The 25,001-nt window shown below is 50.0% G+C and overlaps 7 protein-coding genes across 7 annotated transcripts; 3 read left to right on the top strand and 4 right to left on the bottom strand.

Annotated features, from left to right (window-relative positions):
• Positions 1-308: 308 nt before the first annotated feature.
• BP5553_10336 (uncharacterized protein) lies at positions 309-1,133 on the top strand (the record flags this gene model as incomplete). The annotated part of the gene is made up of 1 exon (XM_032018959.1): positions 309-1,133. The coding sequence occupies one exon, from the start codon at positions 309-311 to the stop codon at positions 1,131-1,133; it is 825 nt and encodes a 274-aa protein (XP_031864983.1).
• A 1,921-nt stretch (positions 1,134-3,054) lies between these two features.
• BP5553_10335 (Uncharacterized protein) lies at positions 3,055-4,122 on the top strand (the record flags this gene model as incomplete). The annotated part of the gene is made up of 2 exons (XM_032018958.1): positions 3,055-3,908; positions 3,963-4,122. The coding sequence occupies 2 exons, from the start codon at positions 3,055-3,057 to the stop codon at positions 4,120-4,122; spliced, it is 1,014 nt and encodes a 337-aa protein (XP_031864982.1).
• A 454-nt stretch (positions 4,123-4,576) lies between these two features.
• Positions 4,577-7,589, bottom strand: BP5553_10334 (Bromodomain-containing protein; the record flags this gene model as incomplete). Its single annotated transcript, XM_032018957.1, has 4 exons — positions 4,577-5,590; positions 5,650-7,071; positions 7,133-7,235; positions 7,312-7,589. 4 exons carry the CDS (start codon positions 7,587-7,589, stop codon positions 4,577-4,579), a joined length of 2,817 nt encoding a protein of 938 aa, XP_031864981.1.
• Positions 7,590-8,005: 416 nt separating this feature from the next.
• BP5553_10333 (uncharacterized protein) lies at positions 8,006-9,240 on the top strand (the record flags this gene model as incomplete). The annotated part of the gene is made up of 3 exons (XM_032018956.1): positions 8,006-8,489; positions 8,551-8,822; positions 8,896-9,240. 3 exons carry the CDS (start codon positions 8,006-8,008, stop codon positions 9,238-9,240), a joined length of 1,101 nt encoding a protein of 366 aa, XP_031864980.1.
• Positions 9,241-10,131: 891 nt separating this feature from the next.
• BP5553_10332 (Glycoside hydrolase) lies at positions 10,132-11,331 on the bottom strand (the record flags this gene model as incomplete). The annotated part of the gene is made up of 2 exons (XM_032018955.1): positions 10,132-11,201; positions 11,265-11,331. 2 exons carry the CDS (start codon positions 11,329-11,331, stop codon positions 10,132-10,134), a joined length of 1,137 nt encoding a protein of 378 aa, XP_031864979.1.
• Positions 11,332-15,124: 3,793 nt separating this feature from the next.
• On the bottom strand, positions 15,125-16,917 carry BP5553_10331 (uncharacterized protein; the record flags this gene model as incomplete). Its single annotated transcript, XM_032018954.1, has 5 exons — positions 15,125-15,352; positions 15,416-15,907; positions 15,962-16,472; positions 16,529-16,629; positions 16,687-16,917. 5 exons carry the CDS (start codon positions 16,915-16,917, stop codon positions 15,125-15,127), a joined length of 1,563 nt encoding a protein of 520 aa, XP_031864978.1.
• Positions 16,918-17,649: 732 nt separating this feature from the next.
• On the bottom strand, positions 17,650-23,599 carry BP5553_10330 (putative 1,3-beta-glucan synthase component FKS1; the record flags this gene model as incomplete). Its single annotated transcript, XM_032018953.1, has 3 exons — positions 17,650-17,956; positions 18,015-23,327; positions 23,388-23,599. 3 exons carry the CDS (start codon positions 23,597-23,599, stop codon positions 17,650-17,652), a joined length of 5,832 nt encoding a protein of 1,943 aa, XP_031864977.1.
• Between the last annotated feature and the right edge of the window lie 1,402 nt (positions 23,600-25,001).

Raw genomic sequence — 25,001 nt, 5'->3', positions numbered from 1 at the left:
CTGAAGATTGATGCAATCCCTATATCAAGTTGGGTTGTGAGCAATGGTCGTACGCTACTTATTATTATTATTACCTATTTTGGAGAAGTTTATATCGGACGATCAAGTGGGGTATATATATGAGCGAGTACCACAAATAGAAGAAGCTTGCTAACAAGCCAATACGTGCTTTCCTGGTCTCACCAGGCACCCAAGTTGGTGGCTCTGTCACGTGGAGGCATCGTGTCAGCATGTCTTTATACCCCGCGCTTTCGTTTCTGACTTCCAAGCAATGAACTCGCAAAAAGATCACTGTGGCTTTGAGGATAATGGCGCAGATGCCAGAACAGACCACCCCGACGGTTGTGGACTCCATTGACTCGCTGCAATTTCTTATCCGGGAGCTGATCAATCAGGTGGAACCTAAGACCTTGTATATCGATCTTGAAGGGATAAATCTCTCCCGCCATGGAACTGTGTCTTTTCTCACACTACTCGTAAATTATGGCGGCGTTCACCCTGATCATCTATATCTAATCGATATCCATACGCTTGGATCTGCGGCATTCAATACCTCCTCAACTACCCTCGCTTTGAACAACCAATCCAAAACATTAAAAGATATTCTCGAGTCTCCAACGCAAACCAAAGTGATTTTCGACGTCCGCAATGACTCTGACGCTCTGTTTAGCAATTTTGGTATCAGGCTGCAGGGTGTCATGGATTTGCAACTCATGGAGAATGCAGCTCGCAAGGGCAATGTTCGCGGCAAGAAAATGGTCCATGGGCTGGCGAAATGCATCAAAGAGGACTCGAATCTTTCAGAGGATCAGAAGATAAAGTGGGAACTCGCGAAAGAAGAAGGTCGGCGTCTTTTTGCTCCAGAGCTTGGGGGCTGCTACGAAGTCTTTAACGAGCGGCCTTTGAAGAAAGAGATCAAAGCCTATTGTGAACAAGATGTTTGGTTCTTACCACATCTATACAAGGTTTACAGAGATAGACTTGGCATTGGATATTCTGAGGGCCCGAATTGGTACAAAGCGATCTCTTCTGAGACGGCAAAAAGACTCGAAGAGTCGAGGAGTGAGACGTACGAACCGCAGGGGCGAGATAAAGCATTGGCACCAGTGTGGGAAACATCTCAATATGTTTGAGGACAATGGGGAGTTCTTCATTTGATAACTGGTTTTGTCAATGCTAGCACGAACTCTTTTTCCCTGCAGCAAGAAAATCATTGCGATCAAGACAAAGGCAGCACTTCAAATTTTGCCATGGGTGTGCTACAGGCATTTAAATAAGTCTAAGGTAGCTAAAAATTCGATTCAATGGAGAAAGTGGGATGGCATAGGTATAGCAAAAATCCATACAAATTGATGGGTCTGACGATATTCTTGTTTCGCATGCCGTCGCGACTCCACGTTTGTACGAAGAAGGGCAAGTCTAGTCTAGATATCGGCGGGAATATATCCCACGTATATCCTTCGATCATACATTTCTGTTGTCCATCGCTTGGAAGCGATAGGAATAGTACTATATTGGAGTAAGTTTTGCCCGAATGTCAGCTAGTCCTGGTGTGCGACCTCTCCGGTATATATATTGATTTAAGCAAATAGCTGTCACATACGACCATAGACTGAGGAGAAATGGGCATCCCGTCCGCTCTGCCATACACAAGCCTCAGATCGGCAGATTAGTAGTTGGGTGGGTGACCACCAGCGAATACCTGCTGTTGTATGTTTTTATTTTTACATTTTGTATCGTTTAATTACTTTTTGCTCTTTTTTTTTTTTTTTTTGCGGACTGCAATTACTGTTGTTGTCCTCCATGGTCCTAGTGGGATATTGAGAGGGGAGCACCGAATCCGTCGTCCAACCAACCTCAATCACTAACCTTACCTCCTCCATCCAACTCTACGCTACGACAGTGAATGAAGTCCTGTATATAATGAACGAATCCGCGACCGTTCTTTAATAAAAGGCCCCAGAAATCAGGAGCCCAAGTCAAAACAATTTCTGGCATAAAGGAGATCAAGGAATTTTGGGAAAAGTTGCTTGTCGGGAAGCTTTAAGAGATAATAATTAGAAAGTTTCAAGCTTAGGGAGGAGTCCTCGATCATCTCAATTGTCAAAATCAGAACCACAACGGATTTGGTTTGAAGTCCCAGCCTTCAAGTCAATTCCAAGCTATATTCCATCAGACTCGCCCTATAAATGCCCTTGCGGAGTCCCCCCCTCCCTTGGCTACCAACTTCACGGCAGAATGTAGGAGACGGCCACAATTTACAAAGGCTAGAAAGAGTTCTTGTTGGTCTAAACTATGTTCTATCTTCAACCCTTGCTCTCCGGATCGGTGTTCATTTTGGCGGTGATGCACTTAGTTCAAGTTTCGGTTCAGGCATTAGGGAAGGTGACGGAGACGATAGAGGTAGTGTTACGTAGTACCGGGTCTTTTCTCCACAAATGCATTCGGGAGCACTATTAGATATTGGATGGCCGCAACCCTTGCAGGGCTCAGGATCACCCATTGTAAAGGTGTGATATTGACGTATTATTGAGGTGGTAATTAAATCTGTAGCTAGAAAGAGTAATGTTGAATGGAAGTTCGTGTTGATGGTTGCCACTGATTTGGGGCGACGGGGCGGCTGCTTATACAGTACTCGTGCTAATTAATACAGTAGTACGCATAGGGGTGTTGTATTATACCTAGGTACGAAGTAGATTGATTTGTTGGTGACTGTTAGTGACTTGCAAGTGCTGACGGTCAGTGAGAGCGAGACCTGGGGGCTGTTTCTTATAGAGCCAACCCCGACCACATATCCAGCACCGCAGCGAGCCAGTCACATATTCTGGCGCTACGTAGCGTTGCGTCAACTGTACGAAGTAGTAGTTTATGCTCCTGTCCCCTATACATACTCTAGGTAGTTAATATATCAACTACCCTCGTAGTAGTCTTCGTTAATCGGGAAATATCCAAGAAGGCAGGGCCGTGAGTCAATTATATTCCTCTTCTCCTGTAGCGCCTTCAAAAACAGGATTTAACAGATATAGAACAACACCTTCCGATCACATTGCAATCATGCCATCATCAACAACATCATCATCTTGCACCTCACCTGATCCCTCCCACCTCACCATACCAAGCAAACCCACGGCTCCAATATCATATACCTTCTTCCCAGGCGCCAACCCCAGTTCCTCCCCCTCAACCCACCTGATAATCTTCATAAATGGCCTCGGCCTCCCTGCCGCCTCCTGGACCCCCAGCATAAACATTCTCCGCACTAAACTCCCCTCGCACCCAGCTTGTCTAACCTACGACCGCTACGGCCAAGGACTAACAACCGCACGGGACCCTATCGACGGCAGCCCCGGAAAAGAAGATGGCCACGATTTCCTCGACGTCGTAGCGGACTTGCACGAGATCATCAATGTCATTGCAGCCACGAAATTTAGTTTCGCCGACGACGCAAAAGATATAGAGAATGGAAAACTACAGCTATTAATGATAGGCTCCTCTATCGGTTGCCCTATCATCCGTCTCTACGCGCAACACCACTCGGGTCTAGTATCCGGCGCCATATTCCTCGATTCTAACATAGCGAACGCGAATTTCTCAGATTTCCTCCCGGATCCGGACGACCCTTCTTTCACTCCTGACATGGTGGTTGCGGATGATTGCACGCTGATGCAATATAGAGGTGCGAGGGATCGACTCGCTGCTATGTTTGATCTTGGTGTAAAGAATGCCGAGAATTTGGATCGAAGGAGTGGGAGAACGTTGTTACCGAGTGCTGAGAGCCCCAAACTGGTGGGACCAGCGGGGAAAGGACCTTGGTTGAATGTTGTAGGACATGATCCTGAGGTGTTTGCGGAGAGTGGGTTGGAGAGGATGGGGACGCCGAAGAGTTTGACTATGAGGTTTACTAATCCGTGAGTTTTTGTATTGTGAATGGCAGTGGGATCGATATGCTAATTTATATATAGGTATTGGGCCAAGTATAATAAAGGGCTTACGCGTATTACGGATCCAGAGAGGTGCCAGGGTGTCGCTATTGCAAAGGGCTGTGGCCATTTTATTCACTCTGATGATCCTGAGTTTGTGGCGGGTGAGGTTATGAGTATTATTGAGAAGCTAGGATGGTGAGAATGCTTAGTTTTACTCTAAAGTCGGTTGCTGGGTATCAGATAACAAGCCCTGCTCCAGATCGAATGAGTTAGATAGGCAACATGCAAAATTACTTTTCCTAGGAGTTATAAACCTCGCAGTATATAGTGCTTTACTTGAACTAGTTTTCCCGGTTGTATATTTCTGAACCAGCCGCCATGGATCCGATACCAAGTATCTTCAGTCTCATTTGATATAATATGACTAACCCCATGATCGCAATGACAAGTCATGGCCCGGTCTAGAGCCATGTTACCCAATTTGAGGTTCAATTTTAAACCACGTGGACTGGAACGGATGCTAGGTTCAATGATTTTGTTTGATGCCTTCTGACTATCACAACTCCCCCAACCACCCCTTCAGACGCCCTATAATACACACCTCTTACGCCAAATCATACAACCTAGAGCAAATCACATCATCCTTGGTAAGCTCAAATCCATTTATGTCCCGTAATTTTGACCTCCATCCGCTCTTTACTCTCCTCTCTAAACTTCTCAGCTCGCTTCTTCCTCGTGGACGCATCCTCTTGTTGCACAGCAAGCCTACACAGATCCAGGTCCCTTACCTCCTTCCACTTTTCCCCATGCAGTTGCTTATACAATTCGTCGGTGCCATTGTCCATATCCTTCATCCAGCTTTCCAAGGACGCCAGCTTCTGGTCTATAATCCACTGTCTTTTACCATCACCGTCGGCCTTCATGCGCTTGATCTTTGTACTCGCCTCGGCCTCTAAGTGGGTCTCGCGGATTTTTCGTTTGTTAGCCTCTGCCTCCTTGCTACGTGCTTTGTCGGCGAGGTAGCGTAGGCTATGGCCGAGTTTTTGAGTATCCTCGGGAATAGGATTGATGTCCAGGGGAGGCGCAGTGAAGAATATCACCTTGCCGTATTCATCTTGTTGGAATTGACCACGAATATCGGCGGGGATGGACAAATTTGCAGACTCTGATAGGGTATAGACCTCGACAGGACGAGGAGGATTATAGGCATTAGTATGAGGTGTATGAGTTGTCGGGGGTGGTGCAATACTGCGCACTGGGGTCACAGAAGCACTGTTCTGATATTGACCATAATTGGTAAGCGGAGTCGCATGTTGAGCGACTGGGGTTGCGCCAGAAGTGAATTGAGGGGTGTAAGAGGTCTGTTGGTAGAGTGGCGTATGTGTTGAGGGCGGGAGGCTACTAGAGCTATGGCTTCCGTAGGATGTTTGTTGTGCTAAAGGAGCAGGTGAGGGCGATGGGCGAGCCGCTGCGTATGATTGACCATATTGAGTTGGAGCTGTGGTTCGGCTCGCAGCTGGGGAGGGAAGAGGGGCACTGGCTCGCGTACCAGACATGGCAACATCTCCTTGCGAGTCGAATCGCGGACGATCAAGAGCCACCGACCGGCGAGGTGGTTCAGGTGTGGGTGGTGGAGGTGATGGGGTTGGCTCAGGGGGCGGAGATTCCTAAAGTTAGATGTTAGGATTGCGGTTTGTCATTGAAAATAAACCAGTTTTCAACTCACATTATCTTGGCGAGGGCGTTTGTGAACGGCCCCAACAATCGGTGGGGCATTGGGGGCTCCCCAGGTCGGTTTCGGAATGGAATCCTCCTCCTTTGCGTCTTCTCGAAGCAGGTGCTTGATTGGACTTGGAACTTTTTTCATCTTCCTCGGGGCATCAAAAAGATCCATCTCATAATCCCTATCCCTCACCTCATCCGGTACACAACTAGCCCACGTCTTGATCTTATTCATCACATGCTCCTTCTCGTTGTAGCGAGCCTCACACACATAGACTTCTTTATCAGCGGGGAATCCTCGAGGGCGGCCTTTGTTGTATCGGGTGAAGAACATGACAAAGCAGCGATCAACAACCTCTTCGATTTTGGAATCTCGGTATTGTCCAGTTTTCACCACCTCGTTTTCGTAAAAGTGTTTCTCGTAACGATGAACGGTCTGCTCAGGGCGGTAGTACCAACAGGCGTTGATCCATTTCTGCCCTTCCTGATCCTGCCACGTCCGGAAGATTTGGGCCACGATAGGCTTGGTAACGTCGTTGGGGTTTAACAAATGGACCCAATCTCCCACTTTCCACAACTCCCCATTGTACATAATCTCAGACAGTGGCAGCCTTCCATCTTCGTCTAGGAAATCGGTGTCCGGCTTTTTCTTTTCTTGTTCGCCGATTATCCTAGCCTCTTTCTGCAGATCAACCGCATCTTTATACACCTGGCTGCTATCCAGATTGTACGATTTGGCATTCTCAAACATAAGTTCTAGATCTTTCAACACTTGATCCACGGATTGGTACTTCTTCCTCTTCGCCTTTCTCTTAATCAAGTCCATGGCTATCGGATTCTTGACTTCTTGGTAATATTCTGGCATGACCGATTTATCTGGCAGCTTCTCAAAGTGCAAGATCTTAAGATCGCCCATGGAATTCTTGAATTTGCGCAACCCTTTCAGAAGTGCGCTGATTCGAGCTTCCATGGGAGTATGGACCTTGGGTGGCCTGCCTCTCTTCTTTTGGGACTCGTGGTCCTTTTTATCGTCGTCGACCTTTCCGTCCCGTTTAGCAGCGCCAGAAGATCGCCGCCCTCTCTTATTCCGCCGTCCTCGCGGGCGGTCGTCATCTGTGCCATCATCCTCTTCATCCTCGTCTGACTCGTCCTCGTCCTCTTCGGGTTCTTCATCCTCTAGTTCAGGAGGCGGCGAGGGGTCGGCGGGAGGTATTTCACCAAGATCTGGAAGCTCTGCTTCTTCCTCGGTCAAGACCTTCTGCTCAACTAACTTCTGCAACTCGGCTTTGAAAAGTTCTTGGAGAGCGACGGCATCTTTGTAAACGATGGATGAAGGTCGATTATAAACCATGGCATTGTGACAGATCAAAGCGAAGTCCCGGACGAACTCTCTGTAATTCTGGTATTGCTTCTTAAGGATTTTACTCTAGCCTGGGTTTTAGTACTGGCTCCGCAGCTTGGGATAGAATTTGAGGAGGTCTACATACGCGAATGGTGCTGAGGGCAATCGGCTCCTTTATTATCTCGAAGTACGTTGGGAAATTCCGCTTATTGAGCATGCGCTGGAAAGGGAGCGCTACCTCATGCTCACTATCACCCATAACATTAGCTCGACTTCCAAGCGTGCAACCAACCAATTGGCAATGGAACCTGGCTTTGGACGTACTCCTCTGGATCTTTATAATCGCTCAGCCGCCTTACAATTCCATCTAGAATATCAAGCGCTTGTTTGTTAAGGCCAGTCGCTAGGGGCGGCGCCGGGGCCGTCTGCGATGGAGTCGCGTTCGCATCGTCCTCAGCCCCCGCAGTCGCATTCGCAGTGGCAGTTGGAGTTGGAGTCGCAATCGCAGTGTCTTCGGTCTTCACCTCCACAGACGTCTCAATTGTCGGGGTTGGCTCGACATTTGGCGCATCCGTAGCTGGGGCAGACTGTTCTGAGGCCATTGCGCCACGTCTTCAGAAGTCGTACTCCTCTGCGTGAGGTATGGAACTTGGGCTGTCAATCGACTCAATCAAAACAACGATGCTCTGCGATCGCGAAAACGTTCGAGGCTCCCTTTCGCCTGTTCGCCTTTCGCGTCCAAGGCCAACGTGCACGAGCCACGACACGTGACTGACCCTGAAGCTTACATAAAGGATTAGCTAAGGCCCCCCGGCACCTGACGTAGTACTCGGCAGGCTTAAGGTTGAGATCCAGCCTTGTCTCCTCATTCCCACTGCTGTTGCCATTGCCACTGCCACTGCCACTGCCTTTCCATTGCATTTGCCATTCCCTTTACGTCGCCGATAGATCACCATGATTTCGTGATATCTTCATCATTCTCTCCCAAATCTAGCAAATTTCACGTTTGAACGACAATATGCGAACACGCCTTCGAGGCCCTGGCGGCGCATCAACAATCACCCTCGCAGAAGACGCCACAATAGGCGACTTAGTCTCCCAAATAACATCCAACACATCTCTCACCAATTTCGACGTGAAATATGGATACCCACCACGGCCGTTATTATTACAACAGTACACAAAATCCGAGGCCTTGAGCGTTCTCGGGGTGAAGCTCGATGGGGAGCAGCTTACGATAAGCCCGAGAGAGGAGAAGGCTGGGGCGGCGAGGAGGGAGACAGAGCAAACAAGTGGACCTGTTACTCAAAGTACATCTACGTCGGAAAAAGCGCACAAGGGAGCAACAGAGGGATTTTCCTTCACTAATATCCCTGGGCTCTCACAACCACAATCGCAAGCGTCAACAGGGGAGAATTTGAACAAACCAGTATCATTGCACAGGAAAGGCATGGAAGGCGATGTCCCAGAACTCCCTCTTCCAGAGCGCGGGGCAACCCTTGGTTCGTTCCTCTCCACGTGTCTATAATAGTAGCAAATTCCCTAATCAAGAACCCTCAAAAGTCCTCCGCGTAATGCCCGACGACAACAGTTGTCTCTTCCGTGCCTTCGGCACTGCCGTCCTGCCAGGCGACGACCAAACCATGCCAGAGCTACGCTCCCTAGTCGCCAGTGCAATCCACAACGAGCCCGAACTGTACACCAAAGTAGTGCTGGAGCAGAACCCAGATGATTATTGCCGGTGGATACAGACTCCTGATGCGTGGGGAGGGGCGATAGAGATGGGTATTTTGGCGAAGCATTTTGATATGGAGATTTGTAGTATTGATGTACAGGTAACTCGCCCCACCAGCCCCCTCAAGAACTTAATTATACTTTGTATGTGTGCTAACAACCAAACGCAAATAGTCTTTACGAGTCGACACATTCAACTCCGGCCGGCCCACGCGCTGCATCCTCGTATACTCCGGCATCCACTACGACACGATCGTACAATCGCCCTCCGACCCGCCTCATACCAAAGCCGACGCGCCCCCTGAATTCGATAAAAGGGTATGGGACAGCGACGATGACGAGATCCTGATAAAAGCGCAAGAGCTATGCAAGAAGCTGAAAGACAGGCATTATTTTACCGATACGGGTGGCATGGCTATTAAATGTAATGAGTGTGGCGCTGTGGTATATGGGGAGGGACAGGCGAGTTCACATGCCCAGCAGATGGGTCATTATGATATGGCGGAGGTGGTTGCGTGAAGTAGTAGCGCTACATTTGAGTGGGTGGATAAGAGCATTAGGAGATAGATACCCTATGATGACTCGTTATGACGGTATATATAGGTACCTATATATTACTAGATATCATGAATATGCAGACAATGAAGTTCGCTATCTGATTCAATGCCTCAGAACACATATTATGGACACCTCGATTTTCCATTGTAGCATTGATGTGAAATCAGGCTGAGATGGAGCCCCCAAAAAAGGAGAACAAAAGGACCGAGGACTGTATTATTATGTCGATGGTTCTGATGACCACTTCACTCACTCTCCGCTTGAGAAACTTATCGAAGAATGAGGGGAACACCTCGCTATCATCATCTCACTTCACTTAATAGCAACATAATCACATATTTTCAATAATCATTTGTAATTCTCATTTTCATTTTCATTTTCATTTTCATTTTCATTTTCATTTTCATTTTCATTTTCATTTTCATTTTCATTTNTCATTTTCATTTTCATTTTCATTTTCATTTTCATTTTCATTTTCATTTTCATTTTCATTTTCATTTTCATTTCAATTTTCATTTTCATTTTCATTTTCATTTTCATTTTCATTTTCATTTTCATTAAAAGGCGGGGGGTGGGCCATCAAGGACCCAACAAAGTGGTATAATATATACAAAGAATTCGCGATGTGCTCGTGAGCTATCGACGCGCCAAAAAAATAGAAGAAAGAACAGAAGGTAAATCAAGAGGTCTAAACCCCGTTGTTTGAAGTATGTACGTCGGTACAAGAAATTTCAACGAATAAAAAGCGACATCACCCCATCTTACGCCCCCAGGTCGAAAGTGTCTCTGACTCTTGTTTTTGCTGTGGGAGAGAATCCGTTGCGAGGGCGCGGTTTATACGCAGCTAGCTGCTTAGCCGGAAGGAGAGTCACCAAGGAAGCCCCAGTACTGCTCAGCAGAGAACTGAGAAGGGCTGCTGACCTTCCACAGATCATTGAAAGTAGTGAACAGGATGATATGTCCTGGGTTTGACGAGAAGCTGCTCTTGATGGAGCTAATAGCAGCAACTTGGTTCTCTGAGGACGGCACAGCGGCGCCGTTGGTGTCTCCCTTTGATGGCCATCCGGTCTCGGTGATGATGATCTCCTGGTTCTGGTTGGCGAGCTTGGATTTGAGAGTGGGGATTTCACGCTCAAGGAACGCTCCGGATTCTTTAGCTTCGATGGTGCCGTCGAAGAAGGGATGGCAGTTGACGGCACAGAAGTCGGAGGCGTCGCAGAGAGACGGGTTCGCGCGGGCGGCGACGAGGGTGTCAACGGTGACAACTGGGCCAGTGTATCCTGCGCTTCTGAGCTGGCTTCGGGCGCTATTAACCGCAGCGACCACCTTCTCGGGAGATGCGGCACCGCTGTTGACGAGCTCGTTGCCGATAGAGATGGTGTCGAAGGTGCTCCAGTCGCCGTTGGCAGCTGAGGTAATTAGACCAATTTCCTGGCTCAAGTTGTCGATATTGTAGACACCAGCGAAGATGGTAAGACCCTTGGACTTGGCTACTGAAAGAACATTGGAGACTTGGTTGCAGTCAGTGCCGTAGATTCGGACGCGCGAGTATCCACTAGGGATGGCAGCGAAATCCGTCCTGACTTGGTCCTGGGACTTGCAGGTGTTATCCTTGTTGTATGGAGTGTACGAGAAGCCGAAACCACTACCCTCTCCGGATGAGGGAGATGATGACGATGATGGTGATGATACTGGCGCAACAGCAGCTGCAACTACAACAGGCGCTGGGATAACGGCCGGGGGAGCCACTTCTGGTGAAGGAGACGGTTCAGCGGCCTGTTCAGTTACGGTAGAGTATGCCCAGCCCTCTTGGTCCACATAGACAATGACCCTGGGACCACTGGTAGCCCTCTCGTAGACAGTGTTCACAACGGTGGCAACAACATCGCCATCCTTCTTCTGGTGCTGAGGAGCATGACGGCCTAGGAATATTTGTTAGTTATAGATTAATCAGGGGGGGGGGGGGGGGGGGGGTAATAACGTACGCAAAGGGTGAGCGGAAACAAGTTGAAGCAGGGAGGGGGGGGGAACGGCGAAAGTGGTTGTCTTCATATTGAAAGATTGAAAATATGTAGAAGACCGGTTCTATTTTTTTTGTCGTTTTGTCGTTTGGTGAAAAGAGTGGATGATTGTTCAGTCTGTAAATCCGACCAGCGGTGGTTAGCAAAGGATATAATTGCGATGTGCTTGGCAAAGCGTGTGTTGATTGACAACTTGGATATTGAATTTGAAGTGTATTAGAAGGACAAAAGTAGGAATGCATCTCCAGAGGGATGAGAGGCAGGAATGCATATATGTAGCTTAACAGCACGGGTGTTCCACGCATAACCAACCCATGAGGCGCACTGGCACCCCCACATGTCTAAATTAGGGAAATATGATGACGTTTATTGTTTTTAGAATAGGACAATGCATTGGATATGAATCAAAGGATAGCACACACATACCTTTGTTTTCTTTTTCTCTTTGGCGGTTGCTAGGCAATGGTATCCAAAAGTGTGATTGAACGACGACTCGATATTGAAGGAATGTAATGTAACGGTGGTGGGCAGTTTCAAACTGGCACGATAGAAGATTTGACTCTAGGTCGTTGAAGTGCTTCGCACCGGTGCGGTAAGGATCGAAAGTGGCCGGGTCAACTGGTTAACGGGGCAGTGGGTGAAAGGAATGTAGTTCGTGGCTGTGGTCGTGAGTACCGTGTGTCGTGTCGTCGTCAAGTGTCCACCTGGGAAGACTGAAGGAGTGAAGGGGTGAGGAACAAGGGGATAGGAAGGAGAACAAGAGCAAGAAAGGGAGGGGGAGGGTTTAAGAACTAGCTGTAAAGGCATGTACAAAGGAGAGAAGGCGTGCGTGGGCCATTGTCATGGATTAGTTTAGTGGTACATTTTGACTCGTAGAGTGTTGGCGGGTTTGGGGCGCTGTTGGTGGTGATGTGGTGCCAGTGAGGGATGACTATTATTGACCATCCACGGCAGCACTCTACAGCCACTAGCGGGGTCTGCGTGGTGGGCTGGCTAGTGGAGTGCTGTACGGAGGTACAGCCCATAAGTATAGTAATAGCGCTAGCAGGGATCTCACTTTACTCCCCTTGCATCACAACCACAACGCATCACCAAAACGTGAAAAAGGAGAAGTGTATAGTCCTCCTCATTAGCATTATTTTCGTGCTTAAATGAAGTTTTTTGGTTGTGTATATCAAAAGTTATCAAGTGTTGAAATCGCCTGTTGCGTTCAGACCCTTGTCCGCTGTTACTATACTTATGGGCTGTACCTCCGTATGGTAACGATTTTGATTTATTAGGTGGTTTGCAACGTTTCTTGGATACCCACAGCACACATCCGTGGCCCCGTCTCCGTAAAAGCCACCGGCAAGGAACACACCGATGGGCAAGTCAGGTACAGCACAGGACTCGTACACTCCGCAGTTGGGATATGCTTGTGATTCGTCCTGAGTCCCGACTACTTCCAACTAATAGAATTCGGCTATGTATTGTTGCTGTTGCTGCACCGCAATATGTCAGACCGGCATGCTGCGTACGAGGCACATGTGCTGACTGAGCCAGAAGCAGAAGCACCTTTGCCATGTTATTAATCGATCCCAAAATACCCAATACCTGATACCCATTAGGTGAAGGCGAAGGCATGGTAGAAATCTCCCCTGGAACCTGGATATCAAACTGACTGTGTTCCACGAATACTCCGGATGAACCTTAGGTCCCCAACTACTAGTCCTGTAGGTCCATGGCCGGATGAGTTTCCACTCCCCACCACGGCTGATGAGTGTGTGCTCGACCTCCGAGCCCCAGGCCTAGGCGCAAAGCCACACGCACACATGCTATTTGAAAGAGTCTTCATGGTGCATAAGCAGTGGAACTTTGGAAGGCGACGAGGCGCTGGTGACTTGGCGGGGGCCGGATGCTGAAGATTTCTTGCGTCGTAGTGACTCTGTACCCCTCTGTGCCCTCTGTGCCCTCTGATTCCGACGGTGGTAACGTGGTTAGTGGGAGCGTAGATGCCCTTGCGATTGCGATTGTGGTTATCGATAGGAGGTGGGACACCGGGGGGCAATCAAAGCCAAGACAACTCCCAAGACCGTCCGGCGGTGATCCGGTGGTGATCCGGAGGAAAAAGAAGGCATTCGACTAAACAAAAAACCCACCCACGCTCCGTCCTCCCCAACGGGGATCCATCGTCAAGAGTCCAGACTCGGGGCAAGAGCCATATCCTCCGTAGCCCTCCTATCTAGGAAAGGCGTCTCCCTTCGAGTTTTACGCCTGTGTTAGGATCGGTCCCAATCCGGATGCGTGGTTGGCTACCAATTGGGCAAACCCGCTCAGGTACCCGCTGGTCGCTCTCTCGCTCTGTTGGGCGAACTTGGGTCTCTGTTCCTGGTGCCTGGCTAGAATACTGCGAAGTGCTGCGTAATCGATAACGGATCCCGGGAGTGTCCTTGTAGCCATCCGCCCTCGTGTGTAGACGCACCCCAAAGAAGCAATTCTATGCCATGTTTCCAGGACGCGTTGGGTCCATCTCTTCTATCTACACGCCTGGTCATTCTATTATTCCCCCAATTACTATTGTTTCACTAACTTACCCGACTTTTCAACAGACGACGAAAAAAGCCCAGACTCGTCCCAGCTCGCCCCAACTCGCTCTGCCGGCATCGTAACCCCTTGGCGATGGGGTTATCGTGCGTACGATTACGGAGTATTTCCATCTAGAACCTGGCTGAGGAGCTTTGCTTCATCGGCTATTACTCGCTCGGTGCATAGCCATCGATCACATCGTCGGATGTATTTGCGAGAATGAACCCGAGACGCAGGGCGGTGCCTGGATGTAGCGTACCAAGGGAACCGGATTATTGCTACTCGAACAACCCCGAGTGGGACATAATACCCATTCCTAAGGTATAGGCACCGTACCGATCCCTTCCTTCCACGAATCGCCGCTCCGACGCCCAATGTCCCAAATGCCAGCGCATGGAATGGAAATGCAAGACATTCATTTGGTCTGATGTTTGTAGCCCGAGGGCGGAGCGGGAGGGCGTTCCTTGGTTAACGAGGTCGTCAATGGGCACTTGTGCGTTGCTTATTAGTACCTAAGGTACATACGTAGTGCTACGTAGAAGATGTGCTTTCCTGGCTCCAATAATATCGCCCACCCGTGACATTTCTCCAGCAACGAATTCCTAGAATCACCATCGGGAAAAGAAAATAAATCGGGAATGCGTTGTCACCGCACCTGAGGCCCTGGAGGGGGCAACGCTGAGCTGTACTTTCGGGCCCGTTCTTCTAACTCACGACTTTCTAGACATGTGACGTTTCTCAAAAGCTGTGCTCGTCCATGTTTCTAATAAGTTAGAGTGCATAGACAGGTACCTAGGCTAGGGTACTCTCGAATCGTACTTTTACTCCCATATATTTTGAAATTTAGGTAGGTAGGAGATCTATGCAATTCAACTAATTGTATAATATCCCTAAACTATATTGATATCTGCCCCACGCATATCCTAGATGACATCCATATCTTGCGTGCACGCATTAATCACGACGGAACAAGCTATTTTTAGTCCTAGAACTATTAGTTCTTAATACCAATAGTTATTTGCAAAGCCACGAGAACAAAGCCCAAGGTAATCGATATATAGATTCCTCTAATTTCTAAACACCCCCCAGCCCCTTTCTCTCTATCTTTATACACCGATAATTACACATTAAACCTCCACCAACTACCCTCCCAAAACCCACATAAACGCCCTAAAATGCCCAGTCTACTAGTAATACCGAATATCGAGAGCTACACATCTTAATAACCCTCAGTCTTTTATGCCTACACAACAGATATTTCAACTCGTACCGGGCAACGCAAGCTTACTACTCGTCTTCCTCGTCAAGACCTTCGTAACAGCATGTCTAATGATAACACCAGCCTTCTCGATCTCTTTCTTCGAGAGACCGGTGGTGACGCAGATTTTGAGCGCGGGTTGTAGTTTCCATGCGTCGTCTTTGCCGTTGCTACCGTGGGCTACGGGCATGCTTTTCAGGCGGGTGATGAGGACGCCGTTTGCGAGGGCCTGGAGGGGTTTATATTAGTTCCTAGATATCACCACACAGCAAGTAAGGAAAAGGGGACTTACCTCGTCAACACATTCCTGCATTATCCGCTCCTGCTCCTCCGTGCCTAGGCGTCTAGAGTTGACGACCTCGGGCTTGAGAACAAGCAGCATGATCGGATTTTCCGGCGCGCTTGTACAGCGCACCCAGTCACTGCGGGGATCTAGCTGTGCGCGTAGAGCTTTTATGTTCTCGCGGCACTGCATCAGGATTTCGGGGTTGGTCTGGAGCATGTTGAGCGTTTCACTTGCCGTGGTGGCAAGCATTGCAGGTAGAGCTGCTGAGAAGGTATATGAAGCCGCTGAGATACGCTGATGCTCGACGACGTCTGTCGACCCAGCGCAGAACCCACCACCGGCACAGAGAGGTCCCGCAAGTGATCCGACCAGCATATCGATTTGGGATGCATCTAAGTTTTGTGCCTCCGTTAGACCCCGACCTGTTCTGCCGAGGACGCCGAAGGACCAGGTCTCGTCGAGCATGAGGCGGAACTTATAGCGGAGCTTTAACTCGACCTAGGAGTAACCGTTAGATAGTATATCCAAATGCTGGGAAACGAGAACTCGTACCAGTTTCGGCAAATCCGAACAATCCCCAACCGTCTCGAACAAGCCCTCCGTAACAATGAACCTCCTCGTCAGCGGCTTCTTCGCCTGGTCCTTAACAACCTTCTGCAGCACACGCTCTAAATCTTCCATGTCATTGTGCTCGTAATACTTAATCGTGCTCCTGCAAATCTGCAGCCCCTTTCGAATAGCATAGTTAACCGCCCGATCTGCTACGATGATATCACCTCTCTTGCAAAACGCCGGGATAACACTGGAAATCGTAGAGAATGCCTGCGCGTAGACGATACAGCCCTGGGTGCCCAGACAAGACGCAATATCCGCCTCCGTCTTCATGTGAACATCCTGAGTGCCGTAGAATTGGGGAGGTCCGCAAGGTCCGACGCCGTATGTTCGTAGGGTCTGGATAGCTTTTTCTTTAACCTGCTCGTTGCCGACGAAGTTGTAGAAGTTGTAGGATGCGAGATTCGTTGCTGTTCGGCCGTTGGATAGCTTGACTTTTGGACCGGTTGGTCTGTAATTCGGGTTAGCACTGCTGCATTACCCCCCAAGCTCCATCTTTCAACGTACCCAACAATCACCGGCAGCTTCTCCTGCTCCGCTTCCTCAAATGTCGTCTGCGGCGCAACCAAAGGCTCGGGCTGCCACTCATCAACCAGCTCATCAATCTCCTATGCACAGAGTCAATCAAGCCGCCCCAAGTCAGCATCCTTCGAACGGGCGCCCACCTCTTCAGTCAAAGTAACGAAATTGCCCGTATGCGTAGCATACGACGGCGCCAGCAGGTACCGCACGAAGAAGATCACCAGAATCAACTCAATGGCCGAACGAACCGGATCATCTTGGTAGCTCGACTGGATATACCGGATCAGCATGGCCGAGCCAGGAACCTTCTGAAACGTATTCCGGATGTCATGGATAGACTGGACCACGAATTTCTGCGCATCTTGGAGATCCATGGTGTCGCTGTTGGCGCTGGGGCGGGTGAAGAACGACATACGACGTGAGACTGTGAAATGTGAAAATGGATGCCGCTCCTTCCCTCCTTCTCCCCTATTGTCGTCGCGATTGTCGAGTCCTCGGCTCGCGGGTGATTTTTAACGCCGAGATTACGTTAGTCATGTGATCGCTACCGAGTCGGAAGTATTCCAAGCCCTATTATGTTAATGTATAAAGTACGGGCTCTAATACACGGATAGCCGGGAATAGTTCAAATACATAAAGCAGATAGAGCCAGATGGCAGAAAGTAAAGTAGGAAGGATATAGAATTAGGGATTATCACGATATCTTCAGGGTTACTTTGCTGCTCGAGCTATCTTGGGTACGGAGGCATTCATCAAAGGTAATTAGACATAGAACCATGACATCTATCAACTATTGCATCGTCTCACAATCCATATCTATCACGTGTAAAACATCGTATTATGATCATGCTGTCTCACACTGTACAACCGCTCTCCAGCTGCGAAACATCGGAGCTTCGCAAGCTGGACCAGATATGTAGTTCGTAACAAGAAAACGCTTGTGGAAAAAGAAAAGAGAAACACATGTCTAACCCGTGTACCATGCAAACACCGAAAGCAATTACTTGATCCACACCCATGACCACCCATCGAGCCAAAGGTTCATTGTAATGTACTGCCATTCCAAACAGTCTATTGTACACCTCCGCGCCGTGATTTCAACCACCTTAAAATAGTCGGACTCTGTTGGGTGAGCCTGACGACGTTTGTGCAGCACCGCCGGTACTGGCCGCAGCGCCCGTCTTATTACGGTTTCGCGTATCGTTATTATTCTGTCCAGTGGGTTGATACAAGTCCATCGGGATCTTGCTCGTCAGGCTATCGGACAACAGGGACTTGCCTGCGACGATGGGGCCAACAACGAGAGCAAGACCAATGACGAGGAGGAGGAAATATAAGATTGCGAAGCGCCAAACGCGTCTTCTTCGAAGCTTAGATTGCTTCATAGAGTAGATTGGCGGTCGTATTTGACGACTAAAGTATCAAAATGTTAGCAAGGTCAAATAATATGGGGTCGGGGATGGGAGCTTACCTTGGACGGAGCCAGAACAGCATTACTGAGTGAGCCTTGTCAACCTGGGGAATGATGATGATTGGGAACATGATGAATAGTAGGATGTGGCCGAGGACGAAATCGCCGGCGAACATCCCAAGCTCTGTAATCTTGCAAAGGAATTCACGTGCAGGCTGAGACACGGAGTGCCATCCCATCGAATACCATTTTCCTGTCCAGAACGCAATATTTGAAGTATCAGTCTTCATTTCTCTTGTCAAGGCCAGTGCGATGATGAGCTTGTAAACGAATCTCTGGATGGCTGTAGCAGCAATCATTCCAAGCAAGGCCTTGGCGAAGACGAAGCCCTCTAGGAAGAACATGATCTCGAATGAAACGATAAGCATAACGACGGCGACACCGTGGGCGATGGCAGCAAGCACGGAACCAAACTTTTTGCAGCACATGCTGAGAACTGGGCCCATACAGCAAGCCATTGCAAACATGGCGGCGAGGACGCCGGCATTAACTGCAATAGGAGCCAAAGCCACAATACCCAAGCGGATCAACGATGCCGTAGGCTTGATCTCCGTTATATTGGGATTGTTTTTCAAGATGACACCGGTTTGTGCGTTGATGAACAGATATGGGATCATCGTGACGGCAACAAGAATGAGGGGGGAAATGATCTCTCCAAGGAAGAGGTTGGTGAACCCTACACGCGGCACATCACCCGACATCTTTGATGAGGGATCTCCCAACACCTTGCGCTTATACCCGGTGATCCTGGTACGGGACAACCGACAGTATGCAATCCAGGACGAGGAATGAGATCGAGAGTTTCCTCGGGATAGCCATCTCAAGAAGTCCCGGTAATCAATGAAGAAGTCATTCCACGCAAACTGGTGAGGGTTGTAGATGAACGGAGACATGCACATGGCAAGGAGAGAAATCCAGAAATAGACCAGGATTGGCTGCCAAACGGTGACCGTGGCGAACAGAAGCATCATCAAGGAACGGGCTCCGATGTAAATTGACGGACCAGCAAATCGGGAGAAAAGGACACCGAATGGAATGCGGGCAGTGGCGAAACCACGACCTGTACCAATGTATCTGGCGCCTCCGAAAGACAGATCCTGTTGGACGGAGTTGGCATAGATCTGGCAGACGAACACTTCGAAGAAGGGCGACAGCGAGCAAAATTGCTTCCCAAGACGAGTTGCGGCGCGCCAGAAGCCGCGTTCGGTCAACTCTTGAACCACAAGCGGCACGAAGGAGACGGCAAAAACGATCAGAATCGAGGCGATACAGCGGTAGACCCAGTCGAGGACAGGCTGGAGATTGGCGCAACCGGTAGGGAACAGCTCGTCAGTGATGGGCACATCGGCATTGTAGTTGCAGAGAATGGTCTGATTGGCGAGAGCTCCAAGGTTGATCAAGCAAAGCATAAATAGCTGCACCGATAACATGATGAATATGTTGTTCAAGTGGAAGCCCGGATGTGCATAGTAGAAGGACAGGAAACGATCCAGAGGGAGTTGGGTGCCTAGGTAGTAATACTCGCGAGACAGCATCTGCTCACCCATACCAGTTCCAATCTTAGTTGTAAAGTTCAGAATAGACCCAAATCCGAGATCACGACCCTTGCCGCATTGATAATACTCGCAGTGCTTAATACGACCGCCACGGAGGAGCGCAGTCATACCGGCGTAAATATCCTCGTTGAGATGGAGACCCTTCTGGGCCTTGGAAACGCCACCACGGGTGGTCATAAAAACCCCGTTGAGGAAATCCGGATGACCGTAATGGAGCTTACCACCGATGGCTGCCAGAGTACGAGCGAAGAGGGTACCAAATGTCTGCTCCTTTCCGGCCGCAACGTCACCGAGGATACCAATGTTCTCAGAGAAAATATATTCACGAGCTCCGAGAATGGCGACGGGATTTGTCATGGGATTCGTGACACCCGGGGTGTAAGGGGAAACGTTGTCAGTAGTCATCTCCTCGAATTCGGCAAGGACACTTCGAATCTTCAAGCACTCTTCAAGATAGTTGTCCTGGTTAGCATCGATAAGCTGAATGTATTCACCTCGGTAGAAGATAATGGCATGGTTTTGGTTGTCAGATTTCCCGTCTCCAAGGATGGGGTTTCCGGAGAGCTGCACGCGGAACTTAGGTCGGCGCATGCCATTCTCCATGACTTCGGAGTGGCCATCAATGAGAGCGGAATACAGACGCGGCTCCTCGCCTTCAACCAGCGGCGCTTCCTCGTCCAGATAGGCGATTTGTAGATCAGGGTAGGCGCGGAGCAAAAACTCGGTGTTCTCCATCTCTTCCTTCTTGAACTTTGCGTAGCGTTGCATAGAGACGACGAGTTTGAACTTGCGGCGAGCCATACGCTCCAGTTCGCGTTCAAGCTTGTCCGAATTGCCACCAAACATCTGAACCACTTCAGGGTTTTCAACACGATACAACAGCTTGATCGCACGGCTGTAATTCATAAAGCCGGAGATGGTACGGTAGAGTGTCTGTGAGCGCAGCGAGGCCCAAATACGTGTCCGAAGAGTGTACTCTGGGGCAGCCGATTTGAAACCAATGCAGTAAAACGGGAGATCGTCAATCTTGCTCTTGGCGGTATCCTTCTCGTTCTTCTCATAATCACCATTGAACTGTGACGTTTCATCGGCCAGAATCTTGGTATCCTTGACGAAGCAGTCCCACTCATGCGGGTGAAGCTGCTTGAGGTACTCGAGTAGCGTGACACGGGAGTATGGCTCATCTTCGCGAATGATCTCTCGGAGGGAAAGAAGGATCTTCTCGCTGTAGTGAGGAATCATGACAGTGAACGTAGGCATGTTATCAACTGGGACGGGCTCCGGGATTGGGGTTGCTAGAGACTGGGCGAAGAAGGAGATTCTGCGCTCGGCTTCACTCTGGGCGGGGAAGAATTCCGTCTTGAAGGAGTGATCTTCCTGTGAGACAAAGAAAGTTGGCGCCCTGAGAGTCCTCTTGCCCTCCTGCTCAGACGGAACTTGGTGATAGAGCAGCTTCTGCACATGGTCAATGGCGAGAAGGTGCTCGCGATACATGGAGATGACAATGGCGTTCCAGATCTGTGAGATGAGCACCTTGGGCTTGTATTTGATCTCCATGTCCGTAGTAGCGAGGACTTTCGAGTAGATACGCTTGGGAAGGCGGGAGAAGATGTTTCTCCATGGCGTCAAAATCGAAACTCCCAAGTAGAAAGATCGGGATACCGAGTAGAGGGTGTTAAAGAGGATATAACACAGGAAGGTGTCGAGGAAGAACAGCGTCAAGTCGGTCACGAACATCAATGCCAAGAGGAATTTCGGCTGGAGATGGCAGAGGTACTCCTTGAGGATCGTGTCTCCTGCACAGGTCGTGATCTTCATGGTTGACAAATACATGATTGGATCACTGAAGGAAAGCGTCAAGAAGTAGTACGATTCGAGGAGCTTCGCAGCAAAAACCATGACCCAGAGCCCGTAAGACATCCACATGTCATTGCCTTGAAGGCGGGGGTAGCTGGCAGTGAACGTCTGGCTTGCAACGTACTGTCTCGAGTTCTTTGTCAGGTAGCTACCGAATAAGCCACCGAGAGGCATGACCGCGAAGAAGAAGAAGGTAATGAGAGCGATGAAGAACTGGACGATACCGAGAACCAACGCAAGTTTACCATTTTGTGTGTTCGGGACGACGAAGATATAGACACTGGGGCCAACGTTAACGACGAAGACGGCGATGAGGAAGAGAAGCCGTTTGGTAAGATGCTGTGCTCCGGCCCATCTCCGGGGTACGTAAGTCCATTCTGCGATTGTCGCGGCGATCATGATGAGGGTTGCTACACCCCCACCCAAGGCCACCGCGGACCACTGAGCAGAGGCAGGAGGGAGGTTGTTCCTCTGCTGCTCCCAATTCTTTAGGAGAAGGGTGGGGGAGTTCTTCGCGGTGTAAAACCAGAACGCGGTAATGTGGATAACCCAAATGCGGTTGAAATTGACCAACATATGGAAGTACGATCGAGTCTCTTTGTAGGTTTTGAAAAACACCTTGTTCCAATTCACCTCCCGGAGCTTCAGGAAACGTTCGGCCGGAGGTAGGTCAACCAGCCGGGACTTGTCCTCCATGACGATCAGCTCAATACCCTCCGGATACCAGAAGAGTTGATTGCAATCATCGTAGCCGATGACCTTATTATGATCCCTCTCACGGCGAACATATTTCCCATCTTGGATCTCGTAGCCTTGGTCTCGGCAGTACTGATACAGAGGGGTAATGACCGTGTTCAGATACGTGAACTCCTCCACGGGCTCCACCAAATTTTGGCAGGCGGGTGAGTTGAGATAATCATCGGCACATTTGAAGATGAAGCAGAGACATTCCGGCATGAAGCGGACCTGGTTCGCCTCACCCCAGCAGAGAAGGTAAAGCGCGATCTGTCGCACGCGGTCATGTTGTGACATGCGGTTCATCCGAGTCTTCCATCGGTATTCTGCGGCTTCCAAGCTATTGTCACCTTCGAGCTGCTCCAAGGTCTGTGCTTCGTTCTCGGGGTCTACGTTGGCCTTCTTCTTCGCAGCTTTTCGAGCCTTGCGAGTCCGTCGGCTTCCCTTGCCCAATTTCATGTTGGCAAATCCCACCGCGTCATCCAGGTCAAGATGGGCAGCAAAATACCATTTTCGGTAGTTGGCATTGTCGCCTCCAATGTAATCGGCGTGGAGTGAGAGGAGAGCTTGGTTTGGCGTCATGCGAGAGGCTCGGGAATCGAGCAGGGTCATGAGATGATCGTACATGTTGCGCATGCTATCCCGCTGGAAGCCAAACTTGGCGGTCAGATCGAGGAAGATGTCTTCGACCTCCTCCTTGGACAGAGGGATCTGGGCATCGGACGTCCAGGCCGGGTAGGGCTCTCTGGAGCGTTGGCCAGCCGGGAGGACGTTGTTGTAGTCCATGCCATAGTTTGGTGTTGAGGCTCCCGACGACCGGTTGCCGCCGTACGAGACTTGGGACGAAGGGGGGCGGTATCCGCGGCCGCCCATCTGGCTCTCGTTGTAGCTGTTGTAGCGTTCGTCACCTCGTCCATGGTAATCCATATCGGTGGCACGGGCCATGTCCGATCTCATGGTGAAATCACTGAAGGTCTCGGAATCTTCTTCCGAGTCCCCACGACGCTTTCGGTCGCCTTGTGGGTGCTGGCCAGCATGCGCTCCCTGGTCGTAGTACTGGTTGTCATTATAGTATTCGTCTTGATACTGACCACCGTGCTCATGGCCCTCATAGTAGCCGCCGTCCTGTTGGTACGGATTATTTGCATCGGCATTGTAGTACCCTCTGTTTCACCGTCAGCGTCCAAATTCTTTTGAGTTCAGTTTCCCATGGGGTAAAACGCACGACTCATCATAGTACCCATCGCCGCCATGCTGCTGTGCACCATGGTGCCCATGAGCTTGGTCGGTGTATCCATCATGATTATCGTAATATTGTTGTCCATGGTCATCCTGGTAGTAGGAATCCGTGTTGCCCTGCTGAGCATGGCCATAGCCATCATCGTAGTGGGCGTTGCCTTGGCCGTGGGCCTGGCCCTGTTGCGGGTGTCCCGACATGGTTGGGTTCAATTCAAATCACCTGAGAGATAAGAATTAGCAGGCGTTGGAGTGCATCGCGTTTTGGGGGGGGGTTTGGTTTTGGGTGATGTTGGTATTGCGTTTTGTGGTGCAAGCGGGGGGGGGGGGAGGCCAGCGGTCCTTGACCTTGAGGGCCAGATGGATGGATTGGGGGGGGGGGGGCTCGCTATTATAGGCACATTGGAGAGATGTGTATAAGAGACAGGGGATCAACTCACTCGCTATTATAGGCACATTGGAGGGGCAGCTAATTCACAAGATGGGGCGGTCGGAGTATCAGCAACGGCAGCTGTTGCGATGCTGTTGGGAACGCAGCCGGGTTGGTGAGGTTGACGGAGAGAGATTGATTGATCGAGGTGTTGACAAGGAGGGGGGGGGGCGCGAGTCAACCGTCAGGTACGGAGAGTTTGACAGGCGCGCTAAAGGTAACGAGCGGTTGTTCCTTCTCCAAGCGTGGAGGGCGATGTGGTGGTAGTGAACGGAAGGGTTTAAAGGGGAAGAAGGTGAAGGTGAAGGTGAAGGTTGGAGGGAGACAGTTGCGAGTTGAACCGTGCCTTGGTTTGGGCCGTGTGGTGTTTGCTTGGATACCACGACGCACTACAGTACGCACCCCTTATCCCTATCGAACCACGATCTAGAAATTAAAAAGGTCGCTTTTGCTTGGCCGAAGCCCTCGAACGAGTGTGGGTTTGAATCGGCGGAAAACACACAAAAGGAACCAGAGACCGCAAACAGGACAGGGCGAGATTGTCCAGATGCTGGAGGAGTTCCAGAGGGAGATGCGAGGTGGAGGAGGAAGGGAGGAAGAGAGAGGAAGAGAGCGAGGGAGAGATGAGGAATTGGGAGAATACGGAGAATAGGGCGAGGCGGAGGGCGAGATGGCGGAGTGTGGCAGTGTGGATGGTGAATGGAGAGGGGGGCAGGCTAGATAGAGGGCGTACTTGGTACGTGGTAGCTTTGGATGCAGTACAGCAGTCAGTGGGTTCTCTCTCGTACAGTACTCACTACTGCGGCCCTGTGCTGCTGAGCTTAGCACCTCCTGTGGATCGGCGGTGGCCCCCGGGTCACTGGAATGCTTCACGCCGATTCGGCACCCGCTTGTTATGCCCCTGCGTGCCCTGCATGCCCTGGAATGAAACTGATGAAAGGTCCGCCGAGTGGAGAGACGATGCGAGCTACGGGGCGGGGCTGGGTTGCGACAGGGAGCCGGTGACTTGTATGCCCATTGTCTACGTAATCATGCACCTTGCAGATTTGCAGTGTTGGTTGTATGCAGCAATGCTGGTACTTGATGCTCGTTCTCCACTGCCACAGCGATCTGTCTTGGGTACACCACGCAGCACCGAGTAGCACCATTTTTAGCACCAACCACCGCAGAACT

This window comes from Venustampulla echinocandica, assembly GCF_003357145.1.
Source record: "Venustampulla echinocandica strain BP 5553 chromosome Unknown scaffold_14, whole genome shotgun sequence".
NCBI classification, from domain to species: domain Eukaryota; kingdom Fungi; phylum Ascomycota; class Leotiomycetes; order Helotiales; family Pleuroascaceae; genus Venustampulla; species Venustampulla echinocandica.
This window is presented reverse-complemented; position numbering and strand designations above follow the sequence as displayed.